This window comes from Rousettus aegyptiacus, unplaced genomic scaffold (assembly GCF_014176215.1).
Source record: "Rousettus aegyptiacus isolate mRouAeg1 unplaced genomic scaffold, mRouAeg1.p scaffold_m13_p_8, whole genome shotgun sequence".
Taxonomy (NCBI): domain Eukaryota; kingdom Metazoa; phylum Chordata; class Mammalia; order Chiroptera; family Pteropodidae; genus Rousettus; species Rousettus aegyptiacus.
Genome location: NW_023416311.1, coordinates 82,079,806 through 82,098,253, shown reverse-complemented (window position 1 = coordinate 82,098,253; position 18,448 = coordinate 82,079,806). Strand labels below are relative to the sequence as shown.

At 32.9% G+C, this 18,448-nt stretch overlaps 1 protein-coding gene across 1 annotated transcript in view; it reads left to right on the top strand.

Annotated features, from left to right (window-relative positions):
* MTREX (Mtr4 exosome RNA helicase) overlaps nucleotides 1-18,448 on the top strand; it is an 80,050-nt gene that overhangs the window by 19,350 nt on the left and 42,252 nt on the right. Inside the window, exons 8-16 of the mRNA XM_016142332.2 lie at nucleotides 172-296; nucleotides 1,341-1,439; nucleotides 1,914-2,016; nucleotides 3,451-3,582; nucleotides 5,021-5,100; nucleotides 6,398-6,508; nucleotides 11,580-11,681; nucleotides 13,754-13,879; nucleotides 17,752-17,902. Of these exons, the coding sequence (XP_015997818.2) occupies nucleotides 172-296; nucleotides 1,341-1,439; nucleotides 1,914-2,016; nucleotides 3,451-3,582; nucleotides 5,021-5,100; nucleotides 6,398-6,508; nucleotides 11,580-11,681; nucleotides 13,754-13,879; nucleotides 17,752-17,902 (1,029 nt within the window). The remainder of the gene's footprint in view (nucleotides 1-171; nucleotides 297-1,340; nucleotides 1,440-1,913; nucleotides 2,017-3,450; nucleotides 3,583-5,020; nucleotides 5,101-6,397; nucleotides 6,509-11,579; nucleotides 11,682-13,753; nucleotides 13,880-17,751; nucleotides 17,903-18,448) is intronic.

Sequence of the window (18,448 nt, the reverse complement as noted above, 5' to 3'; positions counted from 1 at the left end):
ATGGATAAATTCATGGTACAAACTAAAGTAGTTTTCATTAAGAATCTGTGGTGAAAAATATCTGTGTGTATAGTGGTCTGCATTTCTCATTATTGAGCTTGAGAGAAGATAATTTTAGATTACTTGTCAATAAAGTGACATTGGATTCCAAGGTATATTTGTTTTTTTCAGAGCGTGGTGTGGTATGGGAAGAAACTATTATTTTGCTTCCAGATAACGTTCACTATGTCTTTCTTTCGGCTACTATTCCAAATGCCCGACAGTTTGCTGAATGGATTTGCCATTTACATAAACAGGTATTTTTTTTTTGTCTTTTTTGATGTCTTCAATATTTAAACTGTTACAACCTGGCCTTACTATGTCTGTGCCTAATGTTGCCTAGAATAAAGAGGACATTGTACTCTGAAACTACTTCCCAAATTAAGCAAGTTTGTCTAAATGAAGTGAATAGCTAAGCTAATTTACAAGTGTAGACTTCTGAGTCCCATATCAAACCCAGTATATCAGAATCTCTTGGAGTAGGGTCTTGGAAGTTCCAACTTTTAAAAGCTCCCAAGTTGATCTTACAGGTCCAGCAGATTTGGAGATTACTACATTTAGTCGTACAGTGAGCCATGAGAACACAGAATTTCCTGTAAGACCTTGGTAACAGGAAAAAGCTGGGCATGTCCTAAGCATGTGATTTTATTTTTCTCATGGGAATACAGTAAAAATTTTTACTATTTTTGCCATTCTAGTCCAAATTTAGCAGTGGTGTAGGATCTTATAACAAGTATTTGTTCGTGTGTAATAAATTTATTCTTGCCCTTATTTTTCTTTTATAGCAGAGTCCTCACAGACTTATCTGTAAGCTATTTAATGGTGTTTTGGTGGCACCTGTGTTTGCTCCTGTAGGTTAGAAACCAAGTGGATCGATCTTTTGGATGAACTAGGTCAACCTGCTGCTTTACTAAGGCTTTGAGAAACCTCAGTGGGGCTGAAAAGTTACATTTTACCTTAGGGAACATTCTCTTTCAGCATACTACTGCTCTGTAGAAACAGGCATTTCCCCCCCCTTCCCCCCCTCCCCCCCACAGCATCACAGGTCTAGGATATGAATCTAAGATTATTATTGAAGCTTAAATCTTGTATTTGGCTCTGATTAGGAAATTGGTAAAATTAAACAGATGGTAGTATAATTTGATAGACCTAATTTTTCCACCTTTTTCTCTTGCCTGGTTTTAAAGTGATTTTTATAAAGTTTTTCTTTTTTCAAGGTCTTTTAAGTAGGTCAGATACACAATATTATTATTGAAGAAATAAAACACAACATGTTTAATTATATTTTTTTCTTTTTACAGCCTTGTCATGTAATTTACACAGATTATCGTCCTACTCCATTGCAGCACTACATTTTTCCAGCTGGAGGGGATGGCCTGCACCTTGTAGTTGATGAAAATGTAAGAGAGTAATTGTCACTCTTATTATCTGTAATGTCATACTTTTGTTGTTTATATCTGTTTTTCCTTAAACTAGAGAAGAATGGTACAGAATCATTTTTTTCCTTAAATTGTTTTGTGATCCAAAGTTGTCGGTTATGTATATTTTTATTTCAAAAAATTTATTTAAGACTTATATGTTTCTCTTATGCATGGATTAGATTTCCCTCCTTTCCCTATATTTTTTAAATGCTTGGAGAGTGGGGACTCTAGACATGTTTCAGGTATGTTAGGTTTTGCTTTTTCCAGTTCTAATACCTCTTTATCACCTTTTATTACCTCTTACCACACATAATTTTTGAACTATTTTAGTGACCTTTGTTATCATTATTATTAAATTTATTATTTGAGGAAGCTTCATTTTGATGTGTGAAAAATGTTTGGATTAGGATTAAATGTTAGTGAAGTTACATAGAAAAATATCTCTAATTTCAGGGTGACTTCAGAGAAGATAATTTTAATACTGCAATGCAAGTTCTTCGAGATGCTGGTGATTTAGCAAAAGGAGATCAGAAGGGGCGGAAAGGAGGAACAAAAGGTAATTTGGAACTTCTTTTGAGGGAATTTTACATGTAAATTGTATTTTCAATGACATTTTTTTCTTTGCTTTTTCCTCAGGAAGTTATATAAAGATCTAGATAGTGTACAGTCAAATCAAATGAATAAAGGTTGATTTCTTTTTCCTGCCTGACATTTGTTGAGATATAATTCACATACTATACAGTTCACCCATTAAAGTGTATAATTCAGTCGTTATGAGTATATTCACAGAATTGTGCAACCATCACTACAGTCATTTTTTTATTGAGATATAATTTATGTACCATAATTGTCACCATTTTTAAGCATATAGTTCCATGGATTTCAATATAATCACAAAGTTATGCTGCTCTCTAATTCTAGACTATTTCCATCAACTCAAAAAGAAACCCCATACCCATTAGTAGTCATTTCTTCTTTTCCCCAAATCTCTGTTCTTCATGCTTTAGCCTTTGCTAATCACTTTATTTTTCTGGACATTACATGTAAATGGAATCATAATATGTCTGATTTTTGCATCTGGCTTCTTACTCTTAGCATGTTTTCAGGGTTCATCCATGTTATAGCATGTGTCGGTACTTCATTCCGTTTTATGTTCAAATAACATTCCATTGTATGAATATACTATATTTTATCCATTTATTAGTTGATGGATTTTGGGTTGTTTCCACTTTTTGATTGTTGTACATAATGCTGCTGTAAACATTTGTGTTATTCAAGAATATATATTTTCTTCTGAACACCCCCCCCCCTTAGGAGTGGTATTGTTGAATCATATGGAAATTCTATGTTTAACCTTTTGAATAACTGCCAGATTATTTTCCAGAGTGGCTGCACTATTTACATTTCCATCAGAAGGTTATGAGGTTTCCATTTCCTCCACATTCTTGACAGTACTGTATCTGTCTATGTGATTATCATCATCCTAGTAGTGTGAAGTGATATCTCAATGTGGTTTTGATTTACATTTCCATTGTAGCTAATGATGTTGAGTATATATTCATGTGCTTATTGGCCATTTGTGTATCTTCTTTGGAGAAATATTTACTCAAATTCTTTACCTATTTAGAAATTACATTGTCTTTTTGTCAAGTTGTAAGAAATCTTTATATGTTCTGGATACTAGACGCTTATAAATTAGGTCATTTGCAAATATTTTCTCATGTTGTGGGTAAGGGTTGTCTTTTCACTTTGTTGTTGATGTTTATTGAATTCAAAAAATTTTTGATTTTGATGAAATCTAATTTATCTGTTACTTTTTGTTGTTATTGCTTGTGCTTTTGATGTCATATCCAAGAATGCTTTCTATAACCCCAAATAATGAAGATTTACTATATATTTTAAAAGAGTTTTGTAGTTTTAGATTTTGTATTTAGGTCTATGATCCATCTTGGATTAATTTTTTGGGTATGTTGTTATATACTCTTTGCAGGACCATCAAATGTGTTCAAGATCGTGAAGATGATTATGGAAAGAAATTTTCAACCTGTAATTATTTTCAGTTTTAGTAAGAAAGATTGCGAAGCCTATGCACTTCAAATGACCAAATTAGATTTCAACACAGGTACTTTATAATTTTAGCATAGTTTTAATGTTCTGGGAAAATGTAAATATATATCTGATAAGGCATTATCAATTATATACTGATAGGATATGCAATTGACCTTATAGTTGCAGTAGTAGTTACTCATCGCATTTGTAAAATCTTTAAGAGATCCTTGATTTGTCATTTCTTTCCTTGCCTTCTCTTTTCTTTTATTCGAAGGTGTAAGTATATTGCTATGTGTAAAATCCAAAGAACTCTACTGAGAAATACTAGAATCATAACCTTTTTATACTTTGTCACCATGAACTCCTTAGTTATTGTGATTCTCTGACTCCTTAAGGGGCATTCTCTTCATCACACGTCCTTGTGTGTAGAAAGTACTCCACTTCATTTTTCTAGAAATCAAAAATGGGAATTCCTGCCCTTTACCTAACCTAATTCTTGAATAAAGTAAAAGAACTTCTAGCAAATTACTAAATTATTCACATATATTAACTATAAATGTAACTCACCAAAGTAACACAGGTACATAGTAGCACAGCTTAGCCAAAAATTATGGGATGCTGAATACCAATCCAACTTGTATTCATTTTAGCCTTTTGCATATGTAATCCTGTATACTGAGAAGGAAATATCTTCAGTCATCTAAAATCAAATTTCGGTTGTATCGTTTTCTTTATCAAGACACAGAACTATACCCATTTTAAGGCTAATTTTTACTTATCCATGGGTAGCAGCAACAAATGATAACCTCTTAAAGCCGATAATATAGCAGATCCTTGAATAACGTTTTGTTCAACATCACATTGATGAGATGCTGTAGGAACTTAACTTTTGTTTATGTCAGTTAGCTTGTGGTAAAATTGGTTTTGTTATACATCATTTCATTTCCCTTAAAGTCACAGAACCTCTCAGCTATGTTAAGTGAGAACTTAACTGCGTTTTGTTTTTTGATTGTGTGAATTGCTCTGCTTATTGTTTTCTTAACACCACTAGTGCTGAATCTGCTTAATGTTGCAGGGTTATAAATTGATTAGTTCAACAGATATTTCTTAGCTTTCTATTATTTAATAGACACTGTTCAAGAAGGCAGTGGAATGGGTAAGAGCATAGGCTTTGAAATTGTTCTAACAATTACTAGCTGTGCCCGTTATTTGCTCTAAGCCTCACTTAATAGTGGATAGTAATAATTCTGTGACTGTTAAATATTACATATAGAGCACTTAGTGTATTGTTACTGTTTTTATAAGATAGTACTTTTATTCATGGATTTAGTCTACTATATTTGTTTTGGAAGGTATTGAATTTTATTAAATAATCACTTAACCATTTTAATCTACTTTTCCTTCTATCTCAAATACTGAATTTTCCTTTACCCTTTATAGACTCTTATTATTTTCAGTGTTTGATATTACTGACTTATTTAGATATTTATGTCTGTTTAATTTTCTCTTAGATGAAGAAAAGAAGATGGTCGAAGAAGTATTCAGTAATGCAATTGACTGCTTGTCAGATGAAGATAAAAAGCTCCCTCAGGTTTGTGTTTAATGTTACTGAGTAAGGTATGAATATTAATAGATAGCATATATTCACTTTGCATATATTTCTTGGTTTTATTACTATATTACAATGTTCACACGCTGTAATAAACATGTTACATCAAGCACCAAAATAATGCCTTTATTTTATAAATTTCTGAAAAGGTGAGAAGAAGAAAGATTTGCTGCCTGAGGGAACTCTTCTCTGAAAGTTATGGTCTAGAAATTACTGCTTCTGTTCCTAATACCGTAAAATTACTAATGCTAGTTATAAGTCATTAAATTCCTTAAGGCTACCTAACAAAACAAAAGCACACACCTAATGAAAGTCATGTATATTTAGTGAGGAACATGTCTACTTTGACTATTAGAATTGCCCGTGGAGTTCTGAAATACTCTAATGTCTGGGTCTCACTGCCAGAGATTCTGACTTAATTGGTCTGATGTTTCATTATTATTTGAAACATATTGTATGATGTTTATTCTTACTCCAGTTATTAGAATCTTTCAGAAGCTCTCCAGGGGTTTCTAATTTCTATCCAACTCTGAGAACTACTGCTTTAGTCCAACGTAATATATGGAAGTTTTATTTTGTGTAAAGTTGGGAGGTCATAGTCTGCTTACAAATGATCGCTTTAATTATAAGTGCTTTATGCTAAGACTGCAATAACATGTTTCTTGGTATTTAAAAAATAGTATTTAATATACAACATTTTTTGTAATTTTTCTTCCCAGTTGAATTATTATATCTAAGGACTGAGCCATGTCTTTATACATCTTTGTTATCCTACCATACTTCTAATAGAAGGTATTTAATGGCATTTGATATAGTGTTAAAGAGAATGAACTCTTCAATAATTCATTTGTTTGTAAATGGAGTACATATTTATATTAAATATACTTTATAGTGTTTTTGTTTTGTTTTGTTTTGTTTTGGTTTGAGTTGGCCAGTATTTAAATTTATTTTGTGCAGATACAAACTTTGCCCTCATAACTTTTAATTTTTTGGAGGACATGAAGGGATGCTGGAAAATTTGAGGCAGCAAAACATTTATAAAGTTTATTTAAAACATACATTTCATATTTTCATAAAGTAAGCTGAAACAAATGTATTGTTTTGAGTTTAATAACCTGTGGGATATGGGTTTGGTTTTTGCTTTTATTCTGAAAAGATTATATAAAGTTTTTTTAAATAGAATTTTTTCTTGATTATCCATTTTTCTTAATTTGGTTGGTTTAACATTTTTAATTTCCGCTTTCCCCATCTCATTGTAAAATAAACTTTCTAATCGCAGGTTGAACATGTACTTCCTCTTTTGAAGCGGGGGATTGGTATTCACCATGGTGGTTTACTTCCTATTTTGAAAGAAACTATAGAAATTCTTTTTTCTGAAGGATTGATAAAGGTATGATTTTATTTTTATTTATTATGTCCCAAAATTGTGTTGTGTGAACAGCTTGAAAATTATCTAGAACACCATTTATAGACAGGTTTATATTGTTTTGTTTTTTTATTTTTAAACCAGATAATATGGAATGACTGAGCTAATGAACTTAATTTTTACATGTAGTGTTACACAGGTTTCCCCCTCTATCCCAAGCTAGAGAGTTCCTACGAAGCTATTTTAAGCTGAAATAGCATAAATCAAAGAAGTAATTACCATTAATTTATATGGAAAATTTTTTGAGTGTTTCCAGACCCAGTATTCAACACACAGACAATGTCTTTATTTTGTTCACTGCCATCAGAACGCTTAATTAGGAGGAGGGGGGAAATGGCATAGATGATAGAGGCTTTGTTCATTTCTCTTGCGACTATATCAAAGTTATGACAGAAACGTGGAACAAACAGCAAGTAAAGTCACCTGGGATCTAGGTGAACAGAGCACTACAACCAGGGAGAGAAATAATTAATCAGCCTGCAACAGTAGAAGGTAGAGGGTAAAGACATGAGGCCGACAGGTCTCCAGCAGCTGAGCAGGACAGAGGCCACGGCAGCAGCAGCTGCAGACACTTTTTTTTTAATTATTATTTTTATTATTTATTTATTTTTTTTTATGGTGACATTGGTTAACAAAATCCAATAAGTTTCAGCTGTATACTTTAACAGTAAGGCACATATATATGTTTATTTGTTTACATTGCGTGTTCGTCTGTCATAGTTAGATTTCTTTCTGTCACCACATATTCTACCCCCTTTACGCCATCTACTTCCCTCCTACCCCATCCCCTCTGGTAACCACTAGTACGTTGTCTAGGTCCATGAGTATCTGTTTGTTTGTCCTGTTCATTTGTTGCTTTTATGTTTATATCCCACATATAAGTGATATCATGTGATTTTCAACTTTTTCTGTTTGACTTATTTTGCTTAGCATGATTATCTCCAGGTCCATCCATGTTGTCACAAATGGCAGTATTTCATCTCTTCTTGTGGCTAAGTAACATCCCATTGGATATATGTATCACAGCTTCTTTAGCCAATCATCTATTGTAGGACACTTCGGTTGCTTCCTTGTCCTGGCCACTGAATAATGCCTCTATGAACTTCGGTTTGCAAATATCTTTTCGGATATGTGTTTTCAAGTGCAGACATTTCTTAAAGGGTCCATGTCTGTGAGAGGACTTTTGCAGTAATGAACCTGCTCACCTGAGAACCAGTGGCTAGTTGGGGCTAGTTGGTGGCACGGGGGCACCAGGTACTTAAAGAGGGATACCGAGTTGTCCGAGTGAGGGCTGGAGGCAAGGCTCTCTCCCCAGCAGAAATGCCAGCGGTATCTATTGTTCTTCTGTTGAGGCCTCTCCACCTTCCAGGGTGCGGATGCAATGCCACTATAGCTGAGACTTCATTAGACAGGATAACCACGGTCTCTCCACCCAGAGGATTCCCTGAAACTCTGCCTCCCCCAACTCATGGCCCCACCCAAGCCATATCCAGTTGTATCATCAGCAGGTTTGGTGGTGCTTATTGAGCAGTGCCGTCTCTACTGATGGCAGCTGACCTCGGTTCCTGGTGTGGTTTCTTGAGACAACTCTAAGCACAGCATCTGTGGATTGCTTGCTGAATCTTAACAGGTAGCCCTGGAGGGGCACAAACTGGGGCTAAACCTTGGCCTGTAGCTAACCCCCTCTCAGAACTGTGCCACTGGACACCTACTACAGAAGGCCACAGTAATAAGACTGGAAAACTGAGGAGCTTTGCTAGGATATAGAAAGACACAGAATGGCAACCAGTATGGGAAGGCAGAAAGCAGAAACCATATGAGAGATCCAAGAATAACGGAGTCAAGCAGTCTAACATGCAGAGTCCAAAACACTGGTTATAAACATGATCAATGAACTTAGGGAAAGTATAGGTGAATTCAGTGAGAACTTTAACAAAGAGAATAAAAACATAAAAATGGAAATGGAAATTTTAAAAGGGAATCAGATGGAAATGAAGAACATAGATGAGTATATTAGAGGGAATAAACCGGATAAAAAAGAAGATTGAACCACTGATACAAAGGATGGGAAGCCAAGGACACTCAATCAGAAAGGCAAGAAAAAAGAGCCAAGACTGTAATTTAAGGAGCCTATGGGACACAATTTAACATAAAAACATCTATGTCATAGGGGTACCTGAAGGAGAACAAGAAGTTGAAGAGCTGTTTGAAGAAATGATGGAAAACTTCCCTCACCTGGTAAAGGAAATAGACATACAACCCCAGGAAGCTCAGAGAGTCCTAAAAAAGATTAATACAAAGAGGACCACACCAAGAGATTATAATTAAAATACCAAAGGTTAAATACAAAGAATATTTAAAAGCAGCAAGAAAAAAGCAGTTACCTACAAGGAAGCAGCCATAATACTGGCAGCTGATTTCTCAGAAGAAACAATGCAGAACTGAAGGGCTTGTACAAAATATTACATGTGATGAAAACCCAGGATCTACAACCAAGAATACTTTATCCAGCAAAGCTATCATTTAGAGTCGAAGGACAGATAAAGAGCTTCCCAGACAAAAATAAACTAAAGGAATTTATCAACACCAGGCCACTATTACAGAAAGTGTTGGAGGAACTTCTTTAAGAAGAAAAGACATGTATCAAAAATAGGAATAAAGAATGGTAATAACTACATTCCTATCAATAAGTACCTCAAATGGAAAAGAATTAAGTGCTCTAGCCAAAAGATAGAGTTGCCGAATGGATAAGAAATAATGGATAAAAAACAAGACCCCTACTTATGCTACCTACAAGAGACACACTTCAGATTAAAAGACACACACAGACTAGAAGGAAGGGGATAGAAAAAGATATTGCCTCGATGGATTTACAGGGTATTGCACTGAATGAAATGGGTCAGAGAAAGACAAATATTGCTTTATTTCATGTATATGTGGAATGTAAAAAAAATAACAATAAAAGCCAAAATAAACTCATAGATACAGAGGATATTTTGAGGACTACTAGATGGAAGTGGGTTGGGGAGATGACAGAAAAAAGACAAAGGGATTAAGAAGTACAAATGGATAGATAGAAAATAGACATGGAGATATAAAGTATAGCATAAGGAATATAGTTACTGTAACAAATATGTAAGGAGAAAGGGATACTAGATTTAGTAAGGTGATCACTTTGTGAATTATGTAGCTCTAATCACTATGCTGTGCAACTAAAACATACATTATCATATGTCAACTATAATTCAAGAAAAACTCATTGTACAGTGTAAATTTGAGCAACTAATTGTTATGTTTCAATAAAGCTGGGAGTAAAAAACCACTTAATTACATCCAGTTTTGTGCTAAGTGTAACACCCTTACCAGTTCTCTTAGGCTTTTCTGTTTCATTTGGGCACATCTTGCTAACAGATGCGTAAAATAAACCAATATAAAACACATAGGTTCATAGACGCAGCTCAAAGCTCTGGTACCTTTGCTGAGTATAGTTCCTGGATGGAGCTTGGCTGTGCCACTCTCACTGTTAGGGTGCCTGCAGCCTCTGTAATTGTTCACTGCAAAACACGCTGAATGGTGTTTTTGCCTTTCATCTTTTTTCATAATAGGAAAAATCCTCATTGGGTTTCTTTCTGTTAGCCAAAACAGGTACTAATAAAGGTCTTTCGTAAAAGCAAAGTGGTTTAACAATCTTGAAAAGCAAGGGTACCTGTACTTCATAAATTTGGGGCTGTAGATAAAATAATCTTTTGTTTCCTTATATTTAAAGTAAGAAATGGTAGCACTATTGAATACAGTATGGAATTTTATAAAAGGTGCTATTATCAGAAGTAAAGTTAATTCTGTAAGTGAATTCTTTTTTTACATACAAATTAAAAGGATTAGTTTAGAAAGCTAAGAATTGCTGGTAGATTTACAAGAGACCGTTTGAAGGATATTCTGATTTTAAACCAAAGACGGTCGGATTTAATTTGAAAAATTACGTTGAGGTCTGTACCCAGAAATAGGATATTAAAAATTGGATACAACTTCAAAATGTGGTCGTAAGTTTATATTGACTTATAAATTATTTTATGTTTAAAAATCAGATTAGCATTCAAAAAATTAGATTACAGATTTATCATGTGAACCTTAGTACGAAGTGGAATATTTAAAAGAAATATATTCATTCTAAAGAACATACTTGAGACATTTTAGATTAAGAATTGTTTACTAAGTTATACCTGGATCCTGGTAAGGCCCTGTTGGTGTTCTCTAGATTGTATATTTTGTTAAAGCCTATTTTAAACAATCTTTTAAAAAATATATGTGAACTTATTGATTGAAAAATTCAAATAGAACAATTGTACATAAAGTATCATCATTCACTTCATGTCCCAGAAATTTCCACTAGCATACATTCAAATAATATTCTTTTTTTTAAATAAAAAAATTGATTATACTACCTATGTTGTTATTCAGTTTTGTCACATATGTAGCTTTTCATTCTTTTTAACCAATGAATAGCATTCTATTAAGTTGATGAAATACAGTATAATTATCTTCCCGCTTGATGAAAATTTAATTGTTTAATAGAGCTTAAATGACTTTACTTTTATGTGTTTAAACCACACATAATTTTTTCGTGTAATGAAGTTTTTGTTGGTGAAGTCTTAGAAGTGAACTTAGAGAGCCACTGATTCTGATCTCCCCTCAGGGATCCTAAAGGTGTTTTTAACTGCTGCATCATGAGTAAGGAAACCAGGAAATGTGACTCTGTTTAGAGAAATGTTCTGGAGCCTAATGATTTATCCATTAGAGAGCAGTAGTCTCTCCAGGTTACCACCACTGGAATTTAAGGAAGTATTTTTCCTGAATTAAAATTTTCTGGGACCCAAGAGATACTAAATAATACTTAATAATTTTATATGTAAAACTGAAATATATCTAGGAATAGTATGTTTAGTATAGTCTCATTAACAGCTAATTTTAATGATTAGTTATTATAAAACTAGATTTTCATCTTAAAATACATGATTAATTGTATTTATTTATTTAGGCCTTATTTGCCACAGAGACTTTTGCTATGGGAATTAACATGCCAGCTAGAACTGTTTTATTTACAAATGCACGAAAATTTGATGGGAAAGATTTCCGATGGGTAAGTAAAATAATTCAGATATTGAAATAACTTTTTAATTGTTTTACGTAAGGTGATTGTGACACATGTAAACTTTCGAGATTTTCATTTCTAAATACTCAAGAACTTGTACCTGAGCTAAACAGGTTATCAAGGTTAAACTTCAGATTCTTTACATGTTTATCCTTTAGCCAAAAAAAAAAAAATCAGCAAAAATAGACTCTTTTAAGTCAAAAAATTTGGTCTTAAGGGAGGGATTAAGTGTGCAAATGATTAGTAAAGGCTTTAAATATACATAGAATTTTCATTTCTTAAAGCTTAAGGTATTTAAAGCACCTCTACTATTAGGTGAAGTTGCAGCTCACTGTTGTACACTTCAGGTTTAAAATAGAGGTTTTAATAGGTTTGCACATATGTCTTTTCTAAGAGAGAAGGAAAGAAAGTTGAGATCATAAGTGAAACTGTTTTATTGTGGACTCTGAGAAATATATACGGGAAGGATAAAGTATAAAAAGGGTCAGAGAAGGCTTCTTAGTGAAGACAGTCTTTAAACTGAGCAATAATAGCAGATGGGCATTTACTAGGCAGACATTGGAATATCACAGGAGTGAAAAGCAGGTAGAAGGAGAGAGATTTCTAGTTGGAGTATCCAGTGCAAGCCAAAGTCTCACATCATCTGGCATTTGGAGAAAATTGTGAGTAATCAACTATTCCTTAACATTTTATCTTTGAAAATGGTGATTCTTTTCTGCTTAAAGAAGTTTCTGCCAGTAGTTACTCATCATCAAATAATTAAAAAGTGCCCATAGTAGAATTGTAAAGGAAGATTTTTCTTTTTATTTTAAAATGTATTGGATGCTGTACAAAAGAGAAATGTAAGTATAGGGAGATAGTGCCATTTCTCTTTAGAAATTTTTACATTATCTTTAAAAATTTCCTGTAACATAACTTTTTAAAATTGACCTTTCAAAAAATTAATTCAAAGTGATTTTTAGTTGCAAAGCAGGTAAAAGTTTTTCATGTTTTATATTTTAAATTAGTATAAAATTTAAAGTGCTTCATAATCTACTAGTTTAAAATTATTCTCTGAATAAAATTAATGCTACAAGAAAACAAGTAAATAAGCCGTTTGTGACTTTACATGCTTTTGGCATCTCATGGACCACAGGGTAAGGATACAGAGTATAGTGGATAAATAAGAAAGCACCCTATTCTTGAAGACTCAGGGTCATAATTATGAAATATAAAAATGATAATGTGTCATGATGTAATGATGCCTTTGGGCCTTGTTGAGATTTTATCAGACTGCGATTTTGAAATACTCTTTTCTGATATTTTTTAGGATTTTTTTTTTTTGTCATTTTTTCTGGTGCCTGCCTTGTTCTTGTTCCTAGGATGTTAGATTTGTTTTTGATGTATCAGTTATATGTGTTCTTGAAGCATAGTGGTTCATAACACTTCTTAAGTCATGTATTTTTTGAGAAGCTGGAAACCGTGGATCCTTTCCACAGGAGAATAGTATACACGTACTTAACAGATGAAACTTTGCCCAGTGTTCAGGTGTTTTATTTTCACCCTGAAAACCTGTATATAGGGGCCTTATTAACCTTTCTCCACTAGGTTTTTCTTAGTGATGAATGGACTCTACCAAACTCTAAGAACATACACCATGAAAATAGGAGAGAATTTTGCTTTTTTTTTTTTAAAAAAAATGTTAATTTTATAGTAATCTCATTCTATAAATTAAGAAAATTTATTATCAAATTAGAATTAGTATATAATACATTTTGCTTTTTTAGACTTTGCTGTTTTCTAGAATATCTAGTTTAAAGATATTTTTTATGACAATGGATTAGCTGATATTTCCCTTTAGCTGTGGTGGGTTTGATCATTTTGGACCTAAAATTTAAAGTCTTAAATGTCTTTCATTTTTGAGTTTTCACTTACACTCTCCTAAAAGTTCATGTTTTTCATCATGTCTCCTTTTTTAGAATATAGAACATGTGCTTGTATGTTTTATGATGAAAAAAATTTACAAATGTTTTTTATCAGTTTTTTTTCTAAATGCAGAATTTGTAATTATGTTCATTCAGATTTCCTCTGGTGAATATATTCAAATGTCTGGTCGTGCTGGAAGAAGAGGAATGGATGATAGAGGAATTGTAATTCTTATGGTAGATGAAAAGATGAGCCCAACAATTGGAAAACAACTACTTAAGGTAACCGGGTTAAGATTTTGTGTCTTCCCAGGAATTTGAGAAAAATACTTCAGGAGCCACTTTGAAATTAGTTGTTAGTTTAGATGCCTTTCTAAGTATGATACTATCTGGGCTTGAGAAGGTAGAAAAGGGTAACTACTCAGAGTGCTGGTATTTTGTACCCTGCTTTCTGTTATCTTAGGCGAGGAGCAGCTCATGTCATGTGAAGATACCCAGAGAGCGTGGAAATATTTACTTTGTCTTTCAAATTTAAGATAATGTTCATATCTACTCCCTCTAATTACTCTTCACTTACCAGAACAGGAAGTAAGGAACATGATATCCGAATTTGGGTAGTTACCTTCCTCTACCAGGTAGCTTAATAAATGATTAATTCCATGATCTACCATTCTTTTTCAGTCTATCTATTAAATTTATTTTTTAAGCATTATTTCAATTAGCCTGTTCATTTTTCTTGCTTAGCATATGTGTTTTGGATTATCTAAGATTTTTATTTTTCTTTTATTTTAAAGAGCTTCTCAAGAAAGTTCAACTTGTTTTTCTAGTCCTCTCCCCATAGTAAGACGTTAATAAGAAAAATCCCTAGAGAGAACTGTTAATAAGATAGGAAACTTAACATTAATTAAAAATATAAAATTAGCTGCCAGCTATTAGCTATTTTAAATTAAAGCTTCAAAAGACATTAAGACATACATGGGTCAGTGTCTCTTTGAAGTAGACTGTGCTCAACTTTTAAAATGTGAGAATCACATGGAGAATTTGAGATATGGGTTTGGGGGAAGCCTGGTATGCTGAAGCAAACATAGGTAAAGGTGTTTTATATGTTTTCGTATGAGTGAAGATGAAACTTGTCTGAACATATTCATAATGATCATATGATGTCTTATTTTTAAAGATTAACACTTAGAAACCTACTTTTAAACATCTATGTAACTTTAGTGCTTCATGTAAAGTAAATAACACAAGACTGAAATTTTACATTTTTTTCTTTTTTAAAAATTGTATGAGATAAACACTTTTTCTTTCCTTTTCCTCTATATAGAAAGAATTGAATCAGGTTGTCACATTGTAGCAGGTAATATTTTAATGACAGCATCTGGTTCCATTAGTATAAATTTTTCATTCCATTTATTTCCTTGGATTTGTTACTCTATAAGTGTAAATTTCTGTCTTTCATTTCATTAAAAATCATTTTAAAAAATTATATTGTGCAAAGAACACATGAGATTTATCCTCTTAACAAATTTTTAAGTTGTAAATTATATCATTCTTGTCTGTAGATACAGTGTTGTATAACAGATCTCCAGAGCTTATTTATCTTCCTTGACCAAAACCACATTGCTTTTTGATTAGTAATTCCCTGTTTACCTCTCCCCTCAGTTTCTGGCAACCATTTCATTCTTTGTTTCCATGTCTTTGACTCTTTTAGACTCCCCATATAAGTGGAATCGTGCAGTATTTATCTTTCTGTGATTGGCTTATTTCACTTGGCATAGGGTCCTCAGAGTTCATCCACGTGGCATATTGTAGAATTTCTTTCTTTTTAAAGGATCAGTAGTGTTCCATCGTATGTATGTACCACATTTTCTTTATTCATCTATTGATGGACATTTAGGTCATTTCCACATTTTGGTTGTTGTGAATAGTACTGCACTGAACTATTCAATATCTTGATTTTAGTCCTTTTGAGTAAACACCCAGAAGTGGGATTGCTGGATCAAATGTTACAATGGTTCTCATTTCTCTATTTTTAAAAGTAACTTTTTAAGACAGCTTTATCAAAATATAGTTCACATATCATACAATTTACCCATTTTTATGGTTTAAATGTTTACAGTTTTGTCCCCATTACCACAATTTGAGGATATTTTCATCAACCTTAACCCTGTATCCGTTCACAATCACTCCCTCTTTCCTCCTAAGCTCTTTCCCTTTCCCCCAACCCCTAGGCAAACGACTAATCTAATTTGTCTTTGTAGATTTGCTTCTTATGGATATTTCATATAAATGGAAACATACAATAATGTGACCTTTTGTATCTGGCTTCTTTCAGTTAAGATAATGTTTTCAAGATTCATCCAAATTTTAACATATATAAGTACTTCATTCTTTTTTGATGAATAATATTCCATTGTATGGCTATCACATTTTATTTATCCATTCATCAGTAGATGGGCGTTTGGGTTATTTTCGTTCTTTGACTATTGTGAATAATGATGCTGTGAACAGTTGTTTACAGTTTTTGTATAAGTATGATTTTATTTCTCTTGGCTATACACCCAAGAGTGAAATTGTTGGGTCATATCGCAATTCTATATTTAACCTTTTGAGGACCTGCCAGTCTGTTTTTTCTCAGCAACAGTACCATTTTATATTCTCACCAGCAACGAATGAGTATTCTGATTTCTCTACATTCTAGCCAACACTTTTTATTTTAATTTATAACCTTTCTGTCCTTTTAATTTATAATCATTCTAGTGAGTATGAAGTGTACCTTTCACTTAACCACTGCCATCACCTCATGTATTTACTGTGTGTGCGTGTGTATGTATGTGAGAGAGAGACAGAGAGAAAGAGAGAGAGGGAGGGAGGGAGAAAGGTGAGGGATGGGGAACTTATTACATTATTTTCCATTCTATTTCATGGGGAGAAAATAAAATTTGGTATGACCTGAATTTCAGTACCTAAATAGTCATTTATTACTGCCGAACAAGGTGTTATATCACAGTGGAATTATGTTTTGGCATGTCTTGCAGCAGCATGCCAAATAAATTGGAGGGGAAATTGAAACCAGAATAGTTAGGAGGGTAGTTATAATAATCTAGATAAGATTGATGAAACTCTCAAATGATGTCAGTGATAAACAAAAGAACTAAACTTAAGATATATTGAGGAAAAAATATATAACATGATTAATTAAAAGAAAGGGACAAAGCAAAAGAAACAAAACTCCTAAATCGGAACTTAAATGACTAATCTTACTAACCATTAATCAAATGAGTAATCTCACTAGCCATTAATATGTGTAAGAAGGAAGCTCAAGTCAGGAATGGGAAAGAACAAGAGAGAAATTTCATTTTAGTATAACCATATTATTTAGCACCCATATCAGGATACTGTTGTGAGAATGAAAGAGGGTGCTTTTAATAATTATATCAGAACCACAGAAATAAATTGGGACTATCCTGGGCTCACTTGGATACGATGTCAGAATGCCATGTAGAGTTTCAGGTGACCAAGAATTCAGATTTATATTCTGTAGAAGTTAGTTGAGAATATAGAAGCAGAGCTTGAGGTTAGAAATAAACATTTGTAATACCGAAGCCCCAAATTTCTTAGAGGAGGTAATAATAGAAAAGAAAAATAACAGATAACAGAAAAGTAAAGGTTGGGTCTTTTGTATAATAATGAAGTGGCTGAAGTTGTCTTTAATTTCTTGCTTCCCCAAGAATGTGGTTTTTCATACTAATGTATCTCCCATTGGCCCTATTTCAAGGAAAGTAGGTAAAAATCAAGGTTTTGAGGACTTACTATCCCCTTAGGGTAAGCGGCTCTTGGTTTGCCCTCCACAACAGGCATGGGGGCCAGAAAATGTAATCCTGTCAAATGCATAGAAGGCACACAGAGCTACATACTGGTAAAGAGTATTTTAACTATTATTGTCCTACTTAGTAGTTTTGTTTTTTCCCTTCACTTTCCCCAAGATAACTATTTTATCAGTTTGTATTGGTCATTTTAAAGGAAAGAACTTAATAACATTTCTATAGTATTTCTTAACATAGAGTTAAATTATAAAGCAATTTAACATGTTAAAAATATTTGTGTAGATTTATTCGAATAACCTAAAACATTGACTTTTTTTTTTGTCTTAGGGCTCAGCTGACCCTCTAAATAGTGCTTTTCATTTGACCTACAACATGGTTTTGAACTTACTACGTGTAGAAGAAATCAATCCTGAATACATGTTGGAAAAATCCTTCTACCAGTTTCAGCATTATAGAGCAATTCCCGGAGTAGTAGAGAGTAAGTATAAAATTACCATAACAGAGCCTCATTTATCTAGGAGACTAAATAGCAAAATTATAGCATTATTCTCTTTTGGCTATTGTTTTTGTTTGTGTTGTTTTCTCATAAGCTAAATCTTGGTCCTTATATAAAGTAAGAACTGCAATCTGGTCATTGTAACCAATTAGAACATTTTCAAGTCAAAGTAAGAAAACCCTTTCAGGACACCTTTCTAATAGTTGATTCAAATTTAGTATATTTTATTAAAGACACATAACATGATAACTAATGTTCATGAATAATGATATAATAAAAAGCATGGCATATTAAAACATGTTTATTAGTTTTAGGTATACAGTACATTGGTTAGACATTTATATAGTTTATGAAATAATCCCTCCTATTACTCTCACCCATCTGACTCCATACATAGCCATTTACAATACTAATGACTACATATTCCCAGTGGTTTAGTCTACATTATCGTTACTTTTTTAACTACTAACTTGTACTTTTCTCTGCATTCTTGCCAACACTTGCTGTTTTTTGATTTATTGATGATTA